A 26,593-nucleotide genomic window follows, 5' to 3' on the forward strand; every position below is an offset into this window, starting at 1 on the left:
ATCCTGGAACTCCCTCCCTAAACGTCACTGTGGGTGTACCTACACCACATGGACTGCAGCGGTTCAAGAAGGTGGCTGACCATCATCTCCTCAAGGGCAATCAGGAATGGACAATAAACGCTGGCCTTATGATTGCTGCCCATATACCATGAATGAATTAAAAATACTATCCTCATTGGGTTTTTTGTGAATGTAACAAGGAGGGTCAATCAAGTTAGTCAGACATGACCTTCCCTTAACAAATTCATGCTGAATGTCCTGGATTAATCAGTGTCTTTCTAAATGGTGATTTATACGGTGTCTCAATTTTTCCCAATAATTTGCACAGGTTAGCCTGACAGGCCTGTAATTACTTGCACTATCCATTCCTCTCTTTTTAAATAATGATACCATGTTAATGGTCCTCCAGCATCACAACTGTGGCTAGACAGGATTGGAAAATGATGCAAAATCCTAGATATGAACATGCCTAGTCCATTTTTAGTCCAGATTACTTCAGTATCTGAGGAGTTCCAAATGGTGTTGAACGTGGTGCAATCATCAGCGAACATCCCCACTTCTGAGCTTAAAATGGAGAAAAGATTACTGATGAAGCAGCTGAAAATGGTTGAATTGAGGACTTTACTCTGAGGAACTGCTGCAGCAATGTCCTGGGACTGAGTTGATTGACCACCAACAACCCCCACCCATCTTCCTTTGTACTAGGGGTGACTCCAATAAGGAGTTACCCCCTGCCCACTCCCCCACCAACTGCACCCTCGATTCCCATTAAATTTAATTTTACTAGGGCTCCTTGATGCCACACTCGGTCAAATGCTGCCTTGATGTCGAAAACAGTCACTCTCATCTCACCTCGGGAATTCAGCTCTTTTCTCCATGTCTGGACCGAGGCTCAGGGCTGGAGAAGAGTGGCCCTAGCAGAACCCAAACTGAGCCTCGCTGAGCAAGTCACTGCTGAATAAGTGCCGCTTGATAGCACTGTTGACAATACCTTCCATCACTTTGCTGATGCCCTGACTAGTAATTGACAGAATTGGATTTGTCCTTTTTTTTGTGGACAGGACATAGCTGGGCAATTTTCCATTGTCGGGTAGGTGCTAACGTTGTGCTCCCAGCCACAGGTCTAACAAATCTGTTCCAGTACAGCTATAAGTATTCAGAACCTCAGCTGAGTTGTTATAAGGGCCCAGTATCCAGTGCATTTGGTTGTTTCTTGATATCACACGGAGTGAATCCAATTGGCTGAAGACTGGCACCTGCAAAGCTGGGGGCCTCCGGCGGAAACCCAAATAGATCATCCATTTGACACTTCTGGCTGAAGATGGATAAAATTGCTTTGATGTTGTCTACATGGACTTTAGCAAGGCTTTCAACAATGGTGAGATCAAAGCAAAATACTGCGGATGCTGGAAATCCAAAACAAAAATACCTGGAAAAACTCAGCAGGTCTGACAGCATCTGCGGAGAGGAAGACAGTTAATGTTTTGAGTCCGTATGACTCTTCAACATACCTCCATGACTCTCTCTGTCCCACCCCCCCACTTAAACCAGCTTATATTTCACCTATTTTCTATTTTTACTTAGTTCTGCTGAAGAGTCATATGGACTCGAAACGTTAACTGTGTTCCTCTCCGCAGATTCTGCCAGACCTGCTGAGTTTTTCCAGGTATTTTTGTTTTCAATAATGGTGACTGGTCAGAAAAGTTAACGGTCATAGGGTCCAAGGCAAAGTTAGCTCAGTGTCAGGAAGGAAAGGGAATGGGTTCACTGGTGTTTTGTGACTGGTTGTTTCCAGTGTGATTCCAGAGCAGTCAGTACCTGGGCCCTTGCTTTTCATCATACATTTAAGTGTAAAGCATTCATATATAAGGGCTATGATTAAGAAGTTTAAAGATGATACAAAAATTCACTACATAGTTGAGAGTGAGGAAGGAGACTAGACTGCAGGAGGATATCAGTGGACTGGCCAAATGGGCAGAATTCAATTTGGAGAAATGAGAGTGATGTATTTGATGAGGGCAAACAAGGCAAGGGAATGCACAATAAATGCTGGGATACTGAGAAGTGTAGAAAAAGGGGAATTTTTGGAGTGCATGGGCGTAGATCCTTGAGCATAACTGTATAGGTAGATAAGGAATGTAGTTAATTTTCTTCATTGGCTAAATCATAGAATTCACAGGCAGGGAAGTTATGCTGAAAGTGTATAAAACATTAGTTATGCCACAATTAGAGTTACAGTGTATAGTTCCGGTCGCTGCAATATAACAGAATGTGATTGTACTAGAGAGGTTACAGAGAAGATTCACAAGGATGTTGCCAAGAATGGAGAATTTTAGCTATAAGGAATGACTTAATAGGCTGGGGTTATCATCTTTGAAACAGAGGAGGCTGGAGTTGGGGGGTGGGGGGGGGGAGGAGGGTGTGGCGGCGGAAGAGAGATGAGGTGCCTAGATAGGAAGGACCCATTTCTCTTGGCAGAGAGCTCAATGAACAGGCAACAGATTTAAAGTAATTGGCAGAAGGATTGGAGGTGGGTGGGGGTCTGAGTGGGGTTGAATAATTTTTTTCACCCAGGAGGTGTTGGGGGCCTGGAACTCATTATCCAAAACAGTGGTAAATGCAGAAACCCCCATCACATTTGAAATATATATGGAAATGCCCTTGAAGCACTGTAACCTATGGATCAAAAGCTGGAAAGTGGAGTTGGACTCGATGTCTCTCTCTCTCTCAGCCTACACAGACACAACAGACCAAATGGCTGTCTTCTGTGCCATAGAGTTATGTTTCTAGACTATTTTAAGCACTGCAGCCAGATAAGAGCAAAGGGTACAACTTTGTAACAGATTATAAAATTACATTCCAAAACCTGTCATCAAGCACGCACACTCTCCAAAACCAGACATCACACATTGAAGGCTTATCCATATGGGCTCACTCCACTGAATCCTCTTTAAACTTCCATTTTGGATAAAGTTAGCTCCCAACACCATGTCTGAAAGACAATTGGTTCAAACTCCTACACAAGTTGAGTATAATATTCACCCAAGTGCAGTACTGCTGATGGGGAAGTTAAACTGGGACCTTATCTGGCTGTTACTTTGATTCACTGGAAAATATTATTTGAATGAAGAGCAGCAAGTTTTCCTAATGCTTCAGGCCCCCAGGGCAAACAGATTAACTGCTCATATGTCTTCCTTATTGCTTATGGAATGGATGTATGCAAACTACCCATCGTAAGGCATTGTACTTCAAAACAACATCAACATATGTTTATGTATTGCCTTTAACGTAGTAAAATGTCCTAAGGTGCTTCATTGGAGTATTATCAACAAAATTTGACACTAAGCCACATAAACCAGATAGCAGGACAGATGACTAAAAGCTTAGTCAAAGAGGCAGATTTTAAAGGAGCATCTTAATGGAGGAGAGAGGGGTAGAGAGGCAGAGGCAGAGAAGAAGGGTCATACAGACTCGAAACATCAACTCTGTTTCTCTCTCCACAGATGCTGTCAGACCAGCTGAGTTTTTCCAGCATTTTCTGTGATTAAGATCAAATATGTTCATGAGGCCAGAATTAGAGGAGTGCATAGATCTCCGGGGGGTGGCGGGGGGTGGTGCAGAGGCCTTGGCACACTTGCCATTCTCCCTGAGTTTACAATCGAGTCCATTATGCAACAGAACAGACCATCCTTACCTCTTGGCTGCAGCTGGTGACTTTGCAACAATGATTGCATTTCTGTAATCATGAATCTGTAAGAAAGAATATGCAGCTTTAAAACACTTGTGGAAATGGAACTTGCTTCAGTGTCGCTCCTATAATTCACACAGTCTGGGCTAGCTTAAAGGCTATCTCCAAGCCAGGTGCAAGGCTGGGACAGAACTCTATGGAGTGTTTCATAAGTTTGCCAACAGGCTTGGGGAGAGGTCAGACATGGACTTTCAGAAAACACTCAAAACATGTCTGGTCAGCACAGAGAGTAGGAGTGTGATTTTACTGCAGAGCAATTATATAGTTGAACAAGACAGTCACTGTGTAGATAATGCTATGCCTACAGAAACCACTGATCAGGTCACAGATCAAAGAGATGTTCTGGAAAGGTTGCAGAAGGTATTCAAAATGAGGAGAAACTTCAAATTTGAGAAAAGAAAAAGAATTCATAATAAAACAGAAGATTAAGCAGATAATTATGCTCAAAATTAAGACAGACTTTAATATAGAAATCAGGAAAAGCACTATAGCACATAGCTCAAAATCATCAAAACCACACACAAAAAAAGGATTTATTTGTTACAAAGAGGATTGTCAAGACATGTAAAATACCAACCAGAACCAGTAGTGGAAGCTTTTTGGGAACTGGATAAATATTTGAAAAAGAGCACAAGATAAAGGGTAGGAAATGGGAATAGATGAAAAACTCTCTTAAAGAGCTGATCCAGGCTCAGTGACCTCCTCATGTGTTCCAAAGATTCTTCATTAACATCCAAATCCAGGAGGGCACAAAAGAAATGTTATATTCTTAACTAGCCCCAGGCCCACACAACATCACTAGAGAAAAAGTACTGAGCAAACTATTGGGATTAAAGGGTGACAAGTCCCCAGTACCTGATGGCCGACATCCCAGAGTCTTAAAGGAAGTGACAGCAGGGATAACAGATGCATTGGCTATAATATTCCAAAATTCCCTGGGTTCTGGAAAGGTTCCAGTGGATTGGAAAAATGCTAATATTCAAAAAGGTGGGGGGGAAGCAGAAAGTAGGAAACTAGTTTAACGTCTGTTGTTGGAATCCATTATTAAGGAAGTAGTAATGGGGCTTTTGGAAAGTCAAAATCCATCAGAGTCAGCATGGTTTTACGAAGAGTAAATCATGTTTGACTAATTTGCTAGAGTTCTTTGAAGATGTGACAAGCAAAGTGGATAATAGGGAACCTGTAGATGTAGTATATCTGGACTTCCAGAAGACCTTTGAAAAGATTAATACACAAGGTAGGATCACACGGAGTTAGGGGTAATATATTAGCTTGGATAGAGGATTGGCTAACCAACAGAAAGCAGAGTCGGGATAAATGGGTCTTTTTCTGGATGGCAAGTTGTAACTACTGGGGTGCCACAGGGTTCGGTCCTTGGGCCCCAACTATTTACAATCTATATTAACGACTTGGATACAGGGATAGAAGGTGCTATAGCTAAATTTGCAGATGACACCAAAATAGGTGGGGAAGTAAGTTGCAATGAAGAAATAAGAAATGTACAAATGGATATAGACAGGTTAGGTGAATGGGCCAAAATTTGGCAGATGGAGTTTAACGTGGATAAGTGTGAGGTTATCCTTTTTGATCGGAAGAATAAAAAGACGACTTATTATTTAAATGGAGAGAAACTTCAGAATGCTTCAGTGCAGAGGGATCTGGGTGTCCTCGTGCATGAAACGCTGAAAGCTAGTATGCAGGTACAGCAAGTAATAAGGAAGGCAAATAGAATTTTGGCATTTAGTGCTAAAGGAATAGGGTATAAAAATAGGCAAGTGTTGCTGCAACTGTACAAGGCATTGGTGAGACCGCACCTGGAGTACTGTACAGTTTTGGTCCCTTACTTGAGGAAGGATGTAGTTGCATTGGATGCGGTTCAGAGGAGGTTCACTAGATTGATTCCAGAGATGCGGGGCTTGTCTTATGAGGAGAGATTGAGCAGTTTAGGGCTATACTTGCTAGAGTTTAGAAGGACGAGAGGAGATCTAATTGAGGCATATAAGATGCAAAAGGGGTTAGACAAAGTAGATGTGGAGCTGATGTTCCCCCTTGTGAGGCATTCTAGAATGAGAGGCTAAGGGGTGGTAGATTTAAATCAGAGATGAGGAATTACTTTTCTCAAAGGCTTGTGAATCTGTGGAATTCACTACCTCAGACTGCAGTGGATGCCGGGACACTGAATAAATTTAAGGAGGAGATAGACAGATTTTTAATTAGCAACGGGTTGAAAGGTTATGGGGGAGAGGGTGGGAAATTGGAGTTGAGGCCGAAATGAGATCAGCCACGATAGTATTGAATGGTGGGGCTGAATTGCCTACTCCTGCTCCTGGGTCTTATGTTCAAATATATAAATTAACGTATAAACACTCAGCAGCACCAGAATGCTGCGTTTGCTCCTAATTACACTTCACCGACTAAATTAAACATTTCACTTTATCCCAATTCTTAACCTTTTATTTTCAGAGGGAAAGAGAAGGATTGTACATATTAAATAGTTATATGTCAACCTTTGAAGCCTCAGAAAATTCTGACTTGTAGCTGAGTATAAAATGTGAATGGCTGGTGTTGGTGTAAGTGATTGCAATTTTGAAATATGAAAAGAAACAACATCGGTAATTTAAATTAATCCATGTCACACGTTTCATTGAATGAATTAAGTCTACAAAAAAAGTACCTTTAACCATAATAAAAACAGTCAAATTTATCGCCTTCAACATCTAACAGAAAGAGTTCATCAACATCATTCTGAATTACTTTGGCTATGGCATCATTGTAAGGATCCCGCTCTGGATCAGATGTGGTGCTTTCAGTTTCAGAATCATCCCTCCACAACAAATCTTCCTCTCCATCCATTCAATTCCATCCATTCAATTAGGTATTCCACATTTTTTGAATCACCTGATGACACTTTGTGTATTGGTAACATCCCATGATTTTTTATCTCCAACAATCATCCACCCATTCCATTCAGCGTCAACATGGCTGTGATGCAAAAGGGGTTTATTCACCTCCTAAGTCTGCACATGGGATCAAGCGAACAATACAGACTGTTGCCAAGAAGTTGTATGGGTGTTTAAGACATGCCCAGATAGAGCAGACTGCATGTGGCAAACGACAAATTAGTTCTCTGGCAAAAAGAATGAAGCCTGAAGCTAACTCGACAAAGAACTGTGCTGCAGCAAGAGAATTCAGTGCTAATGATAAACTGTTGTGAGAATGGAAGAAGCAGTAATCGTCCTGAAGCAGATGCCCAAGACCAAATGCGCCATGAGAACAGGGACCATAGAATAGAATGGAATGGGTCCTTGAAAATCTTCAGAATGGCTGTGTGAATGGCTGGTTGAAGCACACATTCAAAAGGTTGAACTATGAACATTAAGTTCCTTGTGTAACCGCAATGTGGATGTTATTTCTTTGCAGGTGGCTCTTGATCCCACCAGGTATATGGCATCTGAACACGTCCCACACTAATAAGCTGCATTCTTTGAGTAGGCCATTGGGACGACCTTTCCACACATCATCAATCCACAACTTCATTCTCTTCATCCATCCAACTGTTGTCATGAACACGCACAAAAACTCCTGCAGGGAACTTGATTTTCGGCATGGTTTACATTTGAAAATTACCATTAACTTTAATTTTGTTGCGTCGGCCATGCAGGCTAGTTTCACTGTGAATCTTGTCTTCTCATGTCCTGTGGTTTTCAATAGAACTGTTTTTGAACCTTTCCACTCCACAGTTTGGTTGCTGGGGTATATTGAAATTCGAGGACGTTCCACCCATGTGGCACAATGGGTACTCGTGCTTTTGTCGCTCTCTAATGATAAATTGTTGGAAACTGGTAATTTTAGCATCAAGATCTTTGGTAGTCTCCAAGTGATCTTGGTCTTCTGCCACATTAGTCATTTAGTTCCATAAAGCAGCTACACCAGCCAGCTGTTGCTCTGAAATCTCTGCTGGATTCAGGGTTTGATTTGGCTACTAAAGTGCACATATATGTATTGAATTTCTGGTGACGATGTAACCATTCTGAAGATTTTCAAGGACCCATTCCATTCTATTCTATGGTCCCTGTTCTCATGGCGCATTTGGTCTTGGGCATCTGCTTCAGGACGATTACTGCTTCTTCCATTCTCACAACAGTTTATCATTAGCACTGAATTCTCTTGCTGCAGCACAGTTCTTTGTAGAGTTAGCTTCAGGCTTCATTCTTTTTGCCAGAGAACTAATTTGTCGTTTGCCACATGCAGTCTGCTCTATCTGGGCATGTCTTAAACACCCACACAACTTCTTGGCAACAGTCTGTATTGTCTGCTTGATCCCATGTGCAGACTTAGGAGGTGAATAAAACATGTATTTGAGGCAAAAAATTGAGGCCAACTCCTAATGAGAGTATAGCATTTCTTAACAGAAATGGGGGAGATTGACTTACAAGCATGATACCAAAAGAAAGGGATCGTCTCATAAGCTGGGTTGACTTGTATGCCAAGATCTCCAGTATATAGTTTAGTGCTTAGACAAACTAGAATGCAGCGGTAACAAAGTAGTGATTAATTTGCACAAGGTAGTGGTTAGGCCACAGGCTGTTATGCGTAATTCTGGGTGCCTTTTTTTGGACTGAACTTTCAAGTAATAGTGTGTATTTATTCACCAAGAGGGTTTCAAGAATAGGAAACAATAGTTATCAGGCAAAACAAGATTGCTTTTTCTGCTGTAATACACGACCTAAGAGGAAACTTAGTATCGGTTTTAAAATGGACTTGTTTTGTAGTGTGAAATAGGGAAAATCTCCTTTTCCTGGTTGGGGGAAAGTGATGAGCTCCCATTAATTTAAAACAACCAAAAATGGAAGGTTAGAAGAAATTTGTCACTGCTTTTAACAACAAACTAATAAAGGAGTAGGCCATGAAGTGTTTAAGACAGAAACTATAGCATGTTTAAAAGGAAAACAGAGTGGCTATTTGAATCAAAAGATGTACAGGGTTATAAGGAGGGGGGAGGGTTCTGGAGAGGGGATACATAAACTTACAAAGCAAAAGGATATGGTAGCATTGCAGGGCAGCTATTTAGGTAATGATACCCAGAGCGTGACAGGAAGGGACAGAGTGTAAAAACATAAAAAAACTGCAGCAAATAGGGCCAAAGGGGGATAAAAATGGTAAAAAGGCAAAATTACTGGTTCTTTACTTAAATGTATGTTGTATTCAAAACAAAATAAATGAATTAACTACACAAATAGAGGTTAATGGGTAAGACCTTATAGCCATTATGGAGAGCTTGTTACAAGATCATCACAGCTGGGAACTAAACAAACATTCACGGGTATGTGACATTGCGAAAGGACAGGCTGGAAGGAAAGGGTGGTGGGGTAGCTTTGTTAGTACGAGATGGAATAAGTACGATAGCAAATGATCTTGGATGGGAAGATGTAGAATCCATATGGGTGGAAGTAAGAAATAACAAGGGGAAGATGACACTGATGGGAGTAGTCCATAGGCCCCCTGACAATAGCTATACTGTAGGACAGAGAATGAATCAGGAGCTAATGAATGCATGTAAAAAAGGCAAAACATTAATCATGGGTGACTTTAATTTTCATGTAGATTGGGAAAATCAAATTGGCAGAGGTAGCCATGAGCAAGAATTCATAGAGTGTATTCGAGACAGTTTCCTAGAACAATATGTTGTGGATCCAACCAGGGATCAGGCTATTTTGGATCTGATAATGTGTAATGAGGCAGGTTTAATAAATGATCCCAGAGTAAAACATACCCTAGGAAACAGTGACCATAACATGGTAGAATTTAGCATTCAGTTTGAGAGTGAGAAACTTGGGTCGGAAACAATTGTGCTAATGTTAAATAAGGGCAGAGTTGGCTGGAGGGGACTAGGAAAGGAGTTTAGCAGAAAAGATGGCTCTTGAACAATGGTAGGCATTTAAGAAATAGTTCATGACTCACAACAAAGATATATCCCAGTGAGGAAGCAAGATTCTAGGAAGGGGATAAACCAGCCATGGTTAACTAACTCAAAACACTCCAGTAGATTAATTAAGCATGATTTCCCTTTCATAAACCCAAGGTGACTTTGGCTAATCCCATTAATGTTTCCAAGTTTTCTGTTGCCACATCTTTTATAATAGACTCGAGCATTTTCCCCACAACTGATCTCAGGCTAACTGCTCTATAATTCTTTGTTTTTTCTCTCCCTCCTTTTTTTAAATAGTGGGGTTACATTTGCCACCTTCCAATGTGTAGGAACTGCTCCAGAGTCTATAGAATCTTGGAAGATGACCACCAATGCATCCAATATTTCCAGGACCATTTCCTTTAGTACTCTGGGTTCTAAGTTAAAGAGGGCTGTTAAAAAGCAAATAGAATCTCAGGATTTACATGGAGACTATGGGTAAAATCTCCCATGACTGGTTTGGTGTGGAATCGGGGGGGTGCGTTGGGGGGGGGCGGAGAGAAAGAGTGGGGTATGGGGATTACTCAGGCAGGAATTGTGCTAAACTTAAATACAGGTAATTATAATGGAACGAGGGCAGAGTTGGCTGGAGTGGACTGGGAAAGGAATTTAGCAGAAAAGACAGTTGATGAACAATGGTAGATGTTTAAGAAAATAGTTCATGACTCACAACAAAGATATATCCCAGTGAGGAAGAAGGGATAAACCAACCATGGTTAACTAAGGAAGTTAAGGATTGTATCAAATTGAAAGAAAAAACATACAACATGGCAAAGATTCGTGGTAAGCCAGAGGACTGGCAAAGTTTTAAAAACCAAAAGATCACCAAAAAAATGAGAAGGGAAAAAATAAACTTTGAGGGTAAACTAGCAAGTAACATAAAATGGACTGGAAGAGCTTCTTTAAATATATAAAAAGGAAGAGAGAGGCCAAAGTGAACATAGGCCCCTTAGAGAATGAGGCTGGGGAAATAATAATGGGGAACCAGGAAATGGCAGAGGAGTTGAATAAATACTTTGCTTCAGTCTTCACAGAAGAAGACACTAATAGCATTCCAAAAATACTAAATAATCAAGGGGCAAAAGATGGGGAGGAAATAAATACAATAACTATCACTATAGAAAAAGTATAGGGAAACTGAAGGGGCTAAAGGCCGATAAGTCCCCTGGAGCTGATGGGTTGCATCCTAGGATATTAAAGGAAGTAGCTACAGAGATAGTGGATGCACTGGTAGTAATCTTCCAAGAATCCTTAGACTCAGGAAAAGTCCCAGAGGATTGGAAAACTGCCAATGTAACACCCTTATTCAAAAAGGGAGACCAAAAAAATCAGGTAATTGTTGGCCAGTTAGCTTAACATCTGTCATTGGGAAAATGTTAGAGTCTATTATAAAGGATATAATAGCAGAGCATTTAAAAATACATCATATAATCAAGCAGAGTCTGCATGGCTTCATGAAGGGGAAATCATGCCTGACAAATTTATTAGAGTCCCTTGAGATGTAACAAGGAGGGTAGATAAAGGGGAACCAGTAGATGTAACATATTTGTATTTCCAAACGGCATTCGATAAGGTACCGCACATAATAAGATAAGAGCCCATGGTGTTGGAAGTAGTATATTAGCATGGATAGACAATTGGCTAACTAATAGAAGACAGAGTTGGGATACGGGAGGGGGCATTTCAGGATGGTAACCTGTAACTAGTGAAGAGCCACAGGAATCAGTGCTGGGGCCTCAATTATTTACAATGTGTAATAATGATTTGGATGATGGAAGTGATTGTACTATCGCCAAAAATAGGTGGGAAGGCAAGTGATGACAATGACACAAAGAGTCTACAGAGGGATATAGACAGGTTAAGTGAGTGAGCAAAAACTTGGCAGATGGAATATAATGCGGGAAAATGTGACATTATGCACTTTGGCAGGAAGAACAGATGAGCTGAATATTATTTAAATGAAGAAAGTCAGCAGAAAGCTACAGCACAGGTTTCGGATGTCCTTGTGCATGAATCTCAAAAAAACTAACATACAAGTTCAGCAGGTAATAGGGAAGGCAAATGGATGTTGGTCTTTATTTCAAAGGGAATGGAGTATAAAATAGGGAAGTCTTGCTAAAACTATACAAGACACTACCTTTTAGCCTATTTAGCCTATTACCCTCCCCCCACCCTCACTGGGGCCATTTGTCACTTGCTCATGCTGCTTTCTACCCTTAATGTCACCATTAGCACATCCTTTAGCTAATATGACCACCGTCAACACCCCTTTGATCTTTTGTTTATGACGTCTTTAGCAATCTCTCCTTTACCTCTGCCTATCACTGGCCTCCTATCCAGCTCCACCTGCCCCACCCCCTTAAACAGCTTATACTTCACCAAATTCCAATCCTCTTTAGTTCTGAAGAAGAGTCATACAGACTTGAAATGTTAACTGTGTTCCTCTCCACAGATGTTGTCAGACCTGCTGAGTTTTTCCAGCAATTTTTGTTTTTGTTACAGATTTCCAGCACCCACAATACTTTGCTTTTATACAAGGCACTAGTTAGACCACACCTAGAATACCGTGAACAGTTTTGGTCCCTGTACCCAAGGAAAGATATACTGGCAGTCCAGAGAAGGTTCACTAAGTTGATCCCAGGTATGGAGGGATTTTCTTATGAGAGGTGGAGTAGGTTAGGATGGGCCTGTACTCACTGGAGTTTAGAAGAATGAGAGACGACCTTATTGAAACATAAGATTCTTAGGGGCCTTGACAGGGTAGATGCTGAGAGGTTGTTTCCCCATGTGGGAGAGTCTAGGACCAGAGGGTAGAATCTCAGAGTAAGGGGGCACCCATTTAAAACAGAGATGAGGAGGAATTTCTTCTCTGAGGGTAGTGAATCTGTGGAATTCTTTACCGCAGAGGGCTGTAGAAGCTGGATTGTGAAGTATATTCAAGGCTGAGAAAGACAGATTTTAGACAGTAAGGGAATCAAGGGTTATGGGGAAAAGGCAGGAAAGTGGAATTGAGGATTATCAAATTAGCCTTAATCTCATTGAATGGCAAAGCAGACTCGATGGGCTGAATGGCCAATTTCTGCTCCTAAAACTTATGGCCTTAGGAGAGTGGGACAGTGGGATTAATTCTGAATTTCTCTAACAAAGCGAAGATAAAGACAGTTAGGAAAATGACTGAATTGTAAATTTTAAATCATTGTGTTTAATTAAAACGGAAAACAACTCATTAACAGGTATTGAATAGACATACAGAAACTCAGTATGACTCCCGCTAATTCCCACAAGCGTCCCACAATCTCACCTCATCCTGGATGTATTGTAGGAGAAATGGCGATGCTCGAAGATTGTCAACAGGAATGTTGAAGAAGCCCTGGATCTCCTTCTGATGCAAGTCCATTGTGATAATGTGGGTTAAACCTGAGGACACAGCACACAACGCACTAAACAAACAGGCTTTAAACTGAGGCAAAACAGTCTCCAACATTGAATCTGCCACTCCCATACTATCAAATCCTTCTATCAGGCTGGTGTCCCCCTACAGTGCTCAGTAAGGATGCAAACACAACTACCTTTCATGACAAAGGTTCAGAGAAAGGAGAGTCAACATTTTCTGCAGTCTCTACCAGTCCTCACCTCTATTTTTATTATCAGTTTAAAGAATTTATGATTTTGTAGAGTAAACAGAGCCAACATTCATAATTAGAAATAACATGCTAAAGTACCACAAACACTGCCCCTCCCCAATAATATTACATAGAGTATGATGTAATGACACATCAATGAGTAACAGATCTGGAAGGAGAAGTCCAGCCTTGGGCAGAGTTCCAAAGATGTACATAGAGCTGTGAATAAATAATAATGGTCTTAAACTACAGTCTTGAGTGGCTTACTCAGAAAATAAACAAACCCCAAAGAACCCCATTTAGGCCCCGAACATGCGTCAAGGCATGGTGGCAGTGAACACTGAGTAGAAGATGCAGAAAAACTCCAAGGAAAGATTACAGGCCTGGCAAATCTACAGATCCTTGAAAGAAGGACAAAAGGAGCAGTTTGAAGAGTTAAAAATGTTTATTAAAAGATAGGAAAGAAAAAGCTTAAACATACAGGATAAAAGATACACGGTTAGAAAAATCTTGCAAAAAACAGCCCCAAAATGCTTTTAGGTACACAATAAAATTATTTTTTTGTAACAGCCCTTATAGATTCAGTGAAGCTCAACGCAAACTGGAGAAACAACACCTCATCTTCCGACTAGGCACTTTACAGCCTTCCAGACTGAATATTGAGTTCAACAATTTTAGACCATGAACTCCCTCCTCCATCCCCACCCCCTTTTTTCCAATAATTTATATAGATTTTTCTTTTCTCATCTGTTTCCATTATTTTTAAATGTAATTCCATCCATTGTTTTATCTCTACCTTTTAGCCTATTTCGATCCCTTCCCCCCACTCCTCCCCCACTAGGTCTATCTGTACCTTGCTCGTCCTGCTTTCTATCCTTAATTAGCACATTCCTTAGATAATATCACCACCTTCAACATCTCTTTGTCCTTTTGTCTATGATATCTTTTGGCAATCTCCACCTATCACTGGCCCTCTATCCAGCTCTACCTGTCCCACCACCACTGCCCCCCCCAAACCAGCTTATATTTCACCTCTTTTTTATTTTTCCTTAGTTCTGTTGAAGGGTCATACGGACTCGAAACGTTAACTGTGTTCCTCTCCGCAGATGCTGTCAGACCTGAGTTTTTCCAGATATTTTTGTTTTGGATTTCCAGCATCCGCAGTTTTTTGCTTTTATCTTATAGATTCTTATCTCACTTAACCATAAATTCCAGGAAATATTACCCAATCTGGGAAATTGCTTTCACTTTAAACATAAGTACGACCCATGACTTCCCAGAACAACTCCACACTGATGTGGGTTTTCCAAAGGGAGATTTGAAACAGGAGTTACTACACTTCACTGCTAAAAAATGGGTTCTCACCATCAGAGTTGCTAATGGGAAGACGACCGAACACAGCTTCCAGCTCCATATCAGAAACTAGAGCCAAATATCACCTCGAATGAGCATGAGAGAGTTAAAAAGCATGATGAGGAACAGAGACACAAACAGGCTCATAACTAACTTCAGGCACAGAGCACGAGACCTGTCAGTGCTGCAGCCTTGGGACAGAGAATGGGTATGAGACCAACAGAAAAAAGGCATAATAATAGAAAGAGCTCCACAACAGAGATCTTACAGGATTGAGATGGACCAGGGAAATACAAGGAAAAACTGCAGCACCTTAATATCTTTGGAAAGGAAGCCAATAGAAATGTGGGCTTACCATTCAGATCCACACAGGGGAAGGACACTCATATCAAACAAACAGAGAATGCAGAATGTCCTTGATCTCAGTAAGAAATCAGAACAAGGTCAGGGAGATTGGTCAATGCACTTCGGAGACTAACTCTGAAGTCTGAGGCTTTGTGGGGGGTCTTGCAGGAGGATGTATGTAGTTGGGGTAAAGATTGGGGGAGATGTGGAAAAAAGGATTAGCATCAGAAGCACCTGATGCTGATATAATAATGATGTAATGACGCATGCCAAAGTAACAGATCTGGAGGGAGGTGGAGTTCAGCCATGTGCAGAGTTCCTAAGATGTACATAGAGCTGTGAATAAATAATAACCTTTCAACAAGCTACAGCCTTCAGTAGCTTACTTAGGGAAAATAGACAAACCCCAAAGAAACCCAACTAGGCACCAAACACATGATGAAACATTACTTACCCGCTTTAGCCAGCATGCACGCGAGTAGCTTACACACAATGGAGCCCCTTTTTCTCATCTTACATTGCTTGCTGTAGGGGAAGTAGGGAATGACACCTATGATGTTCCGGGCACATGAAGTTTTGCAGGCGTAGGCCATGATCAGTAATTCCATCACAGCCGTGTTAACATCTCTGCAATAGAACAAACCATTAGCCTGGTCGGAGTCTCTTGGCAATAACACAAGTTCACTCAACTCCTGCACATGTATTTACCATGACAGCCATTAACACAAGTCATATTTTGCTTATCTTATCACCAAAGGCAAAGATACACAGAGATGAAGGAGGCCATTCAGCCCAACCTCCTACAGGAGCTTACAATCCTCATCACAGAATCTTAAATTGCCTTAGGCTCAATGAGGCAGTCAGGCAGGTATCACAGCAAGCAAGTTCCTTTGATGCAGCCCATAACCTTTCTTGCTCCTTTGAGCACAGAGCTAATTGTAACATCCACTCAACACAAGAAGTGGACAAGACTGCTCCCTGATTGGTGGAATCGGAGATGAGTTCAAGTTTACCAGTTCCACAATGACCAGGAAATTTAAAGATCTGAGTCTGAGCTGGGAGATGGAGAAGGAGCAGGATAGCATGTGCTACATATTTGGATGCCTTTTTAATCAATAGATTTTGAGCTTCTGTGCCTCCTCAATCCTGACACTGTTCCTGATTGGTGGGTAAGTCTAGTAACATGCTTTCTGATGCTGGTTCTTTTCCAGGACTGCACAGGATTCTCTTCACATTTACCAGTAATAGTGACCAGATCTTGTTTTAGGTTTCTAGTATTGAATTAATTTATGGAACTGTAAGAAATGAATAAACACACAGCAGACGCAGATTTGTGGTGCTGTGCACAGAATAGAGAAACTTGAATAACAGTGAAGTGCCTTTGTTCAGTTTTGCAGAAGAATGAGGGGAAAGGGCTCCTTATTTCAGTGGGTGAAAGAATATGCTGTTAAAATGCAATGTCGATGGGAAAACTTAACCCGCACAAAACTACCCCCTCCCCCCATCTCTCTGCTCCAGTCACTCACCCACATAGTTTATAGAAAAACCCATACTGTTACTGATGCTGTAAAACCAAGTTCACTTTGGTCTCCCAAGTAATTTATTTGAAAGCCATGGATGCAGACATGAATAGAAAGTGAAAAATATTGAGAGCTCGAAGTCTGCTTGTTTTCTGTAATGCACAGAGCAGTGAGAGTGATACTGGACTTTCTCCTTCCTGCACAATGACATGCAGCCCACTTGCTAATCTTGCACTGTGCATCCAACCAGCAGCTACAGAAGGTTAATATTCTGCAAAACAACACTAAGATAGAAACCCCCCTCCCCCACCCCCACACCGTCCATACCTGCTCCAGCGACACTTGGGAAGATGGATGTTATTTTTATACTATTTTTTTGGAATATGGTGGTAATCTGTAAAGAAAGCAGAGAGTGACAGTGCATGCGTGCCTGAACGAGCACTATAAGGTAAGTAGGAACCTGACTTTTCAGCTGTTAAATGTTAAAGGGGGTTTAGAAGTGACAAGAGACTTGTACAGCTTAAGGGTTTCATAGGTAATCAAAGGAAGGTTATTACATTTTATTTGACCCGAAAGTGGAGGCAATTGAAAGTCTTGAAAGATTTTTATATTTTGGAAAAAAATGATCAAAGAGGTGCTAAGAACAATGGAGTCTAAGATCAAAGGGGAAAAGGATATTTAATGTTGAACTGAGTTGAGGTGCCTGTGTGGGGGAGATGTCCTGAGACCAGCTCTGTGCTGAGAAAAGTTGGGAATTTGATGCAGCCATAGCCATCCAGAAAAGTCTGTTTTCAGAAAGCATTCCGTTTCTGAACATCCTTCAGTTCCACAGCAGAGTGGAAGAGAGTGAGAAGTCACGTGGTATAATTTATTAAACTAGCAGCATTGCCTTGGGACATATCTGGATTTGTATGATTAAAAATCTATATGGGAGCTGTTGCCAAGTAGTTTACTTGTATGTCTTGACCAAGTGAGCTTTTTTGGGGGAATGTTTGACAAAGCTGTTTAATTGTGTAATTTTAACCTTGTGTGCTTAAGTTTTTTTTTCTTGTTAATAAATCTTCTAATTTTAAAATTCTAAAAGTGTTACTGGGATTCTATACCTCTGGGAACAGTAGTTTTCCCCTTGTTTTCAAAATACAAAAAAAAGTTATCAGGAAGGCAAGTTTCCCTCTAGGATTTGGCTTGCTCAGTGTATAACATTGGCTGCGGTTGTAACACTGCACAGAACAACGCTATTACGGAGGTAGCAGCCAGGCAACACTTACCTTGAGATGGTCTGTATAATGAAAATATCCTGCCCACGAACTGATTCTTTTATCTCCACCCGGGTTTCTGTAAGAAACAATGCAACATGTTGAGAAATAAGACGTCATTAGTGATGCTTTGATTAACCTGTAACTGAAGTTAAACACTGTTTTAGCCTATAAACAAATTGTTTCACACCAGAGATAACAGTCCAATTTGGGAAATACATAGAGGTAACTCAAGTGCACCTATCTCTTCATCCTAACAATATTTCAACCCTGCCTGTACTGTGCCCCAGCACAGAAAGCACAATTCACTTCACTCGCTACAAAGGTGACAGTTAACCTGACCAGTAAGTGTTTCTTCCATCTGCCCCCTGGTTTTGAAATTGCAGCTCACTGGAGAAACGGTAAGGTCATACAGCACAGGAAGGAGTTATCCATTCCACTGTTCTTCTGCCAACTCGAAGGTGGTCAGGTAAAGCAGCTGAGTTATGTTAAAAGCCAGTATGTCCACAATTAGTTTCAATCCTTACCATAAAATGATAGCATCAAATTTTATGGAATCTTTTAGTGGCTGAAGGAAGGCTGGTATGTACTTCTGGGCGAGATCAGTGTAGAGCAAAGGGTTAATGGTTATGATATATAGACAATGATGTCAATAACAATGTAAGCATAACATCAGAGTCAAATGACCAAGAGGCTCCAAGACAGTCTGTGTCCAGAGAACATGAGGTCTTTGTAAATAATATAAAGAAATAGTTTCAAGAAAATCTATATACTGATTATCTCCAAATCACTCAGAATAAGTGGAACTTCATCAAAACAATTGGAAATTCTGCTGAAATTATGTAAATTTGGCAAGAACAGTAAGGTGGTTAGTGCTCATTTCTTGTATGAAATTGTGATGGCCACACAGACACCACTCACCCCCCCACCCCCCCAATGCAGGCCCCCCATCCCTCACACTCAACTCCCCACACATGCACGCCCCCCTCACACGCACACAAACCCTCCTCGTTCATCATTGGCCTGAAACTTTAACTGTTTCTCTCCACCGATGCTGCCTGACCCGCTGAACATTTCCAGCAATTTGTGTCTTGATTTCAGATTTCCAGCATTTACAGTATCTTGTTTTATATTAGTGTTCTATCAAAGAAGCCCTTTTCTTAGAAAGCTGCTTACATAAATATCCAATGATGCACAAACGTCACAGTTATCTGAAAGGCTATTGTTTAATCTGCAGTCACACACCCAGATATTGTGGTAAATATAAAATAGAACTCCAGATCATTAGTGACTGTGTGCCCTCGATATCCCAACCCCACAGAGGCTGCCCTCACCTTCAGTGGAAGAATGCTAGTTATACTGGCTGCTGTGCTCCCAGCCACAAAGAGAAGAAAGTATCTTCAGTATCTTCAGGAATGTAACCATTTCTCCCAGCTTTGAGGTGGGGGAGGGGGAGAAACAAGGAATCAGGATAATTCCAGAAGCTATGTACACAAATGTCACACACGTGTTTCCTGGGCCAAGAACTGAACATCAAATTACACTGAACATTACAGCAGGACACAGCTATCGTCACTCCACTGAACACAAGGGAATATAGCCCCTTACCCCGATTTGGTTCCTGGTAAACCACAGCTTTGCCAAGTTCAACTCCAAGACGTCTAAAGAAAAACAAAGAAGTGATTAAAGATTTATAACTGCAGTCTCAGCATTGCTCAGGATGTGATCACATTATAATTACAGCCTATGTGATTGATAGTTAACCAACAGCAGCTGGAGCCACAAGGCAAGGAGACACTCAAGGACCCAAGGACAAGCAATTACTATTGGTTTCTTTCAAATTAAAAGTTAAACCATTACCCAAAAGTTAAGTATTCATTGGTTTATGAAAGACCAGACAAATTGTAGAATTTCCATTTCAAAAATATGCAGAGCTAGTTTTCATAGGTTCAACTAAATTTAAATATCACAGGACAAAACTTAATTACATACAAGTGTAAAATTTCCCTCGTTAGCTCAACATTCTTTTTGAAAGTTTTAACTGTTCAGTAGCTAGGCACACACCAAATAGTTGGGATCTAATTAAGGGAGCAATTCAAGTTGGCCATGCATTGTTCTATAACCCTACATCACTGGAGAATCTGCAAAGACATAACATTGGAAATGGAGACCTCACCAACAACTTGTATTAAAAAAAAACCTTTAATGTAATAAAATAACCCATGAAGCTTCACAGGAGCATTATAAATCTAAGTTTGACATGAGCCACATAGGGAAATATTAGGATAGATGATCAAAAGATGAATCAAACAGCAGGGTTTTAAAAAGTATCTTAAAAAGAGGGGGGGGGAAAGCAGGTAAAGAGGTGCAGGGAGGGAATTCCAGAGCTTGGGGCCCAGGCAACTGAAGGCGTGGGCGCCAATGGTGGAGCGATTAAAATTGGGGATGAGCAAGAGGCCAGAATTAGAGGAGTGCAGATATTTCAGAGGGCTGGAGGAGAGTAGAGAGATGAGGAGGGGTGAGGCTATGGATGGATTTGAATGCAAGAATGAGAAATTTAAAATCAATACGTTGCTTCACTGGGAACCAATAAGGGAATGGGACTTGGTGCAAGTTAAGATGCAGGCAGCAGAGCTTGGGATGACAAATTTACCAAGGGCAAAATGTGGAGACAAGCCAGGTGTGAATTAGAATACTCAAGTCTCACGGTAACAAAGACATAAATGAGTTTCAGCAACAGGTATACTGAAACAGGGACAAGGATGATCGATTTTACAGAGGTGGAAATAAACAGTTTTAACTGATGGCACAAATATGAGGTCAGAAACTCCTCCCGGGGTCAAATGGTTGCAAACAGACTGGCTTAATCTCAGCTGTTGCCAAGGAGAGGGATGGAATCAGTAGCTAAGGAATGGAGGTTGGAGCCGGAACTGAAAACAATGGTGTCAATCTTCCCAATATTTAACTGGAGGAAATTTTTGCTCATCCTGTACTGAATGTTGGATAAACAGTCTGATAATTTAGCAACAGTGGAGTTGAAAGAGTAGTGAGATAGAGTATATGGCCCTGACAAAGGGGGGGGGGCATTCTGAACAAGGAAGGAAGTATAGCTGAATAAAGAGACCCTGTTGAAGCTTTTCATCTTGTGCACATCAGGACAGATGCAAGAATGCCAAATTTCAAAGGGAGCAATAATTTACACTGCATGAAAAAAAGGATGCTGACTGGTTGGTCAAGGAATTGCCTTGTAGAATGCACCGGAGAACTATTGTGCCCCCATGCTTTTGTTTAATTCTAAAAAAGGTGCAGTGCCTGGACATGTTCCTTTCGCTTGCAGAGGACAGTTCCCTGTGTATGAATATATGCAGCTTAGCAAGCATAAGTGAGCCATATTGTCAGCCCAACCATTTTCTGAATCTGAACTTTACAACTCACTCAGCTGAGTTCAGCTTTAATGACGCTATGTTTGCCCAAATAGATGGTGTTGCCATGAGACCCCCAAGGTCCAGCTCTAACATCTTCATCAGTTTCCGTGAGTAACGTGTTTTTGATAATGACTCTACCCTCCTAGCCCTTACACATTTCCAACATGCAGATGATATGTTTGCTATATTTGAACCTGCAGCTGCATGTAAGAATTTCCATTCCCACCTTAATGCGCTCCATCCCACACTCAATTTCCCCTTTGAAACAGAGCAATCCAGTGAGATCCCTCTCCTCGACAGACTAGTTGAGAAATCCACTAATGAGTTCTCGACGACTGTCGACCTTCACTGGTCAATATACACATTGTCATTCCTACAGCCCCACTTGCTATATCGGCCGTGTCAGTAATTTCGTAAATAGGGTCTGATCCATTTGTTCACCGTGCAAGTTAGCTGCTGAAATTGGGCACATAAAAGCTATCCTGTAAGATAATGGCTACCCTGATCAGACCATAGCTTGCTGCGTCTCACACATGCACACACGTGGTCCTAAGGCCGCTACTTTCGGACATGAAAAGTGCCCAGTATACCTCCAATTACCCTGCAAGGGTAGCGTATCTCAAAACTGGGGCAACAGACGAAGCTAGCAGATTCAATAGCAACATGAGTGGTATTTGCCACTAACAGGAAGCTGCCATCAAACCAAACAGCTGTTCTGCCTTCTACACTAATCAGTAATGTGGTATATTAATTTCAGTGCCAGTGCAATGCCAGGAGCAAAGGCTATACGTTCCCAACAGCTGGCAGATCATATCAAACAGTGTGTCCCTTTGACTAAAAATAAAAACAAAAAACTGCGGATGCTGGAAATCCAAAACAAAAACAGAATTACCTGGAAAAACTCAGCAGGTCTGGCAGCATCGGGGGAGAAGAAAAGAGTTGACATTTTAAGTCCTCATGACCCTTCAACAGAACTGAGTGAATATTAGGAGAGGGGTAAAATATAAGCTGGTTTAAGGTGGTTGGGGGGGGGGGGGGGTGTGGTTGTAGGGACATGAGGACTCGAAACGTGAACTTTTTTCTTCTCTGCCCATGCTGCCAGACCTACTGAGTTTTTCCATGCCCCTTTGACTGTTCAAAATCAGCTGGTGTGCTCAACCAGCTGTAATTGCAAAACTTAGAAAACCATGTCTAATGTTAGATGTGGTTCGATGACTGGACAGCACTTGCTGAACAATCCCAAACATGGTAAGAATTACACCAATATCCAATTTATGATCATCAGTCGGGCTCGTGCTGTGGCACACTCACGCTTGCTAGAAGCTACATATTCATACGCAGCGACCTGTCCTCTGCAGGCAAAAGGAACAAGTCCAGACACTGCTCCTTTTTTGAATTTAGCAAAAGTACTGGGGACAGTAGTTCCCTGGTGCATTCTCTATGGCAAGGCCTTGAACAACCAATTAGCACCCTTTTCTCATGCACTACGAAATTCAATATTCTTGTGTCTGTCCTGATGAGAGCAACATGAAAAGCTTTGTCAGTATGTCTATTTTTTCAGCAATACTCAAGTTCGCTATTATTCTGCTTGTGTGTCAACTATCTCTAACCCAGTAACAAAAACAATGCATAACAAAAACAGAATTACCTGGAAAAACTCAGCAGGTCTGGCAGCATCGGCGGAGAAGAAAAGAGTTGACGTTTCGAGTCCTCATGACCCTTCGACAGAACTTCAAGTTCTGTCGAAGGGTCATGAGGACTCGAAACGTCAACTCTTTTCTTCTCCGCCGATGCTGCCAGACCTGCTGAGCTTTTCCCAGGTAATTCTGTTTTTGTTTTGGATTTCCAGCATCCGCAGTTTTTTGTCTTTGTTTTTAAAACAATGCATGTTTGGTTTCTAAAACGAGCTGTAAAACACAAAGGAAAAAAAAATCAGGAGCGGAAAAGCGAAAGAACAGTTAGTTGGTGTAAGTTTACCATTTTTCTAAAACAGAGGACTGATTAATACATGATGTGTCGGGATCACAGTACAACCAGGGTTATAATTACAATCAAAGAATAAGATCATGAAGCAATTTCTGAAACATTTATTAACTCAGGGCTTCTCTATTTGAGGATTTCTTAGATGGTGGGAGCATTACCCTGTATCTAACCCCGTGCTGTACCTGTCCTGGGAGTGTTTGATGGGGACAGTGTAGAGGGAGCTTTACTCTGTATCTAACCCCGTGCTGTACCTGTCCTGGGAGTGTTTGATGGGGACGTTGTAGAGGGAGCTTTACTCTGTATCTAACCCCGTGCTGTACCTGTCTTGGGAGTGTTTGATGGGGACGGTGTAGAGGGAGCTTTACTCTGTACCTAACCCCGTGCTGTACCTGTCCTGGCAGTGTTTGATAGGGGCAGTGTAGAAAGAGCAAAGGCAATAGCATAGAGCTTCAAACACAATGAGCCGTAACTTCCTTGGAGTGGCAATCAGCATTGTATTACCACTCAGTGTCCAATTGCTGACATGATTTTTCTTCTGAGCCTCTCACCCGATCTTCAGACTCAGGGGGCTCGCTCCTCTGTGTGGGTGCGGGGGGTGGAGAGAGAGCGTAGGGGCCTCCTTGGTAGTGGGCGCAGGGGGTCCACGGGTCCTTGGTGGTGGGAGGGTCTCAGGTCCTCGGTGCAGAGGGTTTCAGGGGGTCGAGCCTCAGTAGATGGGGAAAGGGGGTCCGACCTTGGGCCTGCCAGGGGTACAGGTGGGAGTCAGGTTGAGTTGGGCCTGTGGGGAGTTTTGCGTGCGGGGGGGTGGTGGCCTTATCATGGGGAAGGGTCGGAAGGTATGGAGGGGTCTGATTGGGTTGGGTTGTGGTGGGGGGTCAGCCTTGGATGGATGTGGGGGTGGCAGTACTGCCCGCGGGGTCGAGAGAGCAGTATTGTGTGGGCGGGGTGATCCCATGGATGTCAGTGGGTGGGGAATACTGTGAAGGGGCTGGGGCAGTCCCATGGGGGTGTCAGTGGTATGAGGGAGTCCCGTGGGTGGGTCCGTCTGGGTCTTTACAATATTTACCAAGAAATTAGAAGAGGTTTTACTTCTTGTAACTTTTTCTGAGTAACTATTGGTGTAACCCAGTTGGAACCATCTGAAGTTTGCGATTTAAACTGCATTTTCGGATGGTCCCCAGCACAGGGCAATTGCCAAGAGGAAGTTTGAGCTCCGGGGAAATTGCCATGCACACCCTTACCTGTGAGGTTCCAAAGGGGTTCCCCGGCTCATCTTTGGGTTGCCCCCCAAACCAGCACTGAGGAGCTCAGAACTTACAGCCTAATAGCTTCCGTCCAACTAATATTTAAGGAAGCCAATTTGGTTTATCACAACGTCAAGCCGGCACCTCAGCATCACAAACTGAAGTCTAAGCTGTACCAGAGACATGACACAACCTCAGTGTTCACAGATAATGACACCCAGTTATCAGGTACAAGTTTTCACTAGCTCCACCATCAGTACACTGTTGTTGCAGTGTGTAGCATTCACACGATGCATCGTACCAACTCCCTCAACAGCACATTACAAACCTGTAACTTCTGCCATGTTTAAGGACAAGGGCACTGAGCACAGGGGCACATTCATAGACATTTACAGCACAGGAGGCCTTTCGGTCCATCATGTCCTCACTGGTCAATGAAGACGTGACGACACTAATCCCATTTTCCAGCACTTGGCCCATAGCCCTGGAGGCTATGGCAACACAACTGAATATCCAAATATTTCTTAAATATTGAGAGAGTTTCTGACTCAACCACCCTTTCAGGCAGTGAGTTCCAAATTTCCACCACTCTCCGGGTGAAAAAATTTCTCAATTCCCCTCTTGGCCTTCTACCTCTTACTTTAAATCTACCTTTTAAGTTAAATCTATGCCCACTGGTTATTGACCCCTCTTACTAATGAAAAAAATTCCTCCCTATCCACCCTATGTCCCTCAATCTTATCCACCTCTATCAGGTCCCCTCTCAACCGTCAATTCTCCAAAGAAAACAACCCCAGTCTGTCCAATCTTTCCTCACAGCTCAGACCCTCCAGCTCAGGCAGCATCCTGGTAAATCTCCTCTGCACCCCCTCCAGTGCAATCACATCCTTCCTATAATGTGGCGACCAGAACTGCAAACAGTACTCCAACTGTGGCCTAACCAGCGTTTTATACAGTTCCAGCATAACCTCCCTGCTCTTGTATTCTATGCCTTGGCTAATAAAGGCAAGTATCCCATAAGCCTTCTTAACCACCTTATCTACCTGCCCTGCTACCTTCAGGGATCTGTGGAAATGCACACCAAGGTTCCTCCGATCTTCAGTACTTTCCAGGGTCCTACCATTCATAGTGTAATTCCTTGCCTTGTTAGCCCTCCCCAAGTGCATTACCTCACACTTTCCCAGGTTGAATTCCATTTGCCACTGTTCTGCCCACTTGACCAGTCCATTGATATCCTCCTGCAGTTTACTACCATCCTCCTCACTATTTATCACCCGACCAATTTCCGTGTCATCCATAACCTTCATTATCATACCCCCTCTATTTAAGTCCAAATCATGTATGTACACGACAAACAGCAAGAGCCCCAGCCCCAAGCCCTGCAGAACCCCACTGGAATAAGATTTCCAGTCACAGAAACATCCCTGTACCAACACCCTCTGCTTCCTGCCTCTCAGCCAATTTTGGATCCAACATGCCACTTTGCCTTGGATCCCATGGGCTCTTACTTTCTTGACCAGTCTGCCATGAGGGACCTTATCAAAAGCCTTGCTAAAGTCCATGTAGACCACATCAAATGCATTACCCTCATCAACACTCCTGGTTACCTCCTCAAAAAGTTCAATTAAATTTGTCAAACCTGGCCTTCCCTTAACAAATCCATACTGACTAATCCGTATCTCTCCAACTGCAGATATATTCTGTCCTCAGAATTCTTTCTAGTAACTCCCCCACCACTAAGGTTGACAGCCCGGCCTGTAATTTCCTGGTCTATCCTTTCCTCCCTTTTTTAATAGTGGGACAATGTTAACAATCCTCCAGTCTTCTCACATCTCACCTGTGGCCAGAGAGGATTTGAAAATTACTGCCAGGGCCCCTGATATCTCTTCCCTTGCCTCCCTCAACAGCCTGGGATACATCTCATCCAGGCCTGAGGATTTATCCACTTTTAAGGTCGCTAAACCTCCAGCTAATACCTCCTCTCTCTCTCTGTTAATTTCCTCTAATATTTCACAGTCCTCCACCCTGATGTCCATACCTGCATCATCCTTTTCCATTGGAGAAGACCAACGCAAAGTATTCATTGAGGACTGTACCCAGGTCTTCTGGGTCCACACACAGATTACCC

General features: G+C 42.2%; 1 protein-coding gene across 2 annotated transcripts in view; it reads right to left on the reverse strand.

The window, feature by feature from the left end:
* LOC121293818 (phosphoribosyl pyrophosphate synthase-associated protein 1) overlaps positions 1-26,593 on the reverse strand; it is a 50,605-nt gene that overhangs the window by 14,782 nt on the left and 9,230 nt on the right. For both annotated transcript variants that reach the window (XM_041217165.1, XM_041217166.1), the window contains exons 3-7: positions 19,422-19,474; positions 17,826-17,892; positions 15,492-15,664; positions 13,018-13,133; positions 3,695-3,750 (exon numbers count right to left, since the gene is read on the reverse strand). In XM_041217165.1, coding sequence (XP_041073099.1) covers positions 3,695-3,750; positions 13,018-13,133; positions 15,492-15,664; positions 17,826-17,892; positions 19,422-19,474 — 465 coding nt within the window. The remainder of the gene's footprint in view (positions 1-3,694; positions 3,751-13,017; positions 13,134-15,491; positions 15,665-17,825; positions 17,893-19,421; positions 19,475-26,593) is intronic.

The sequence above is a fragment of the Carcharodon carcharias genome, chromosome 22, assembly GCF_017639515.1.
Source record: "Carcharodon carcharias isolate sCarCar2 chromosome 22, sCarCar2.pri, whole genome shotgun sequence".
Lineage (NCBI taxonomy): Eukaryota > Metazoa > Chordata > Chondrichthyes > Lamniformes > Lamnidae > Carcharodon > Carcharodon carcharias.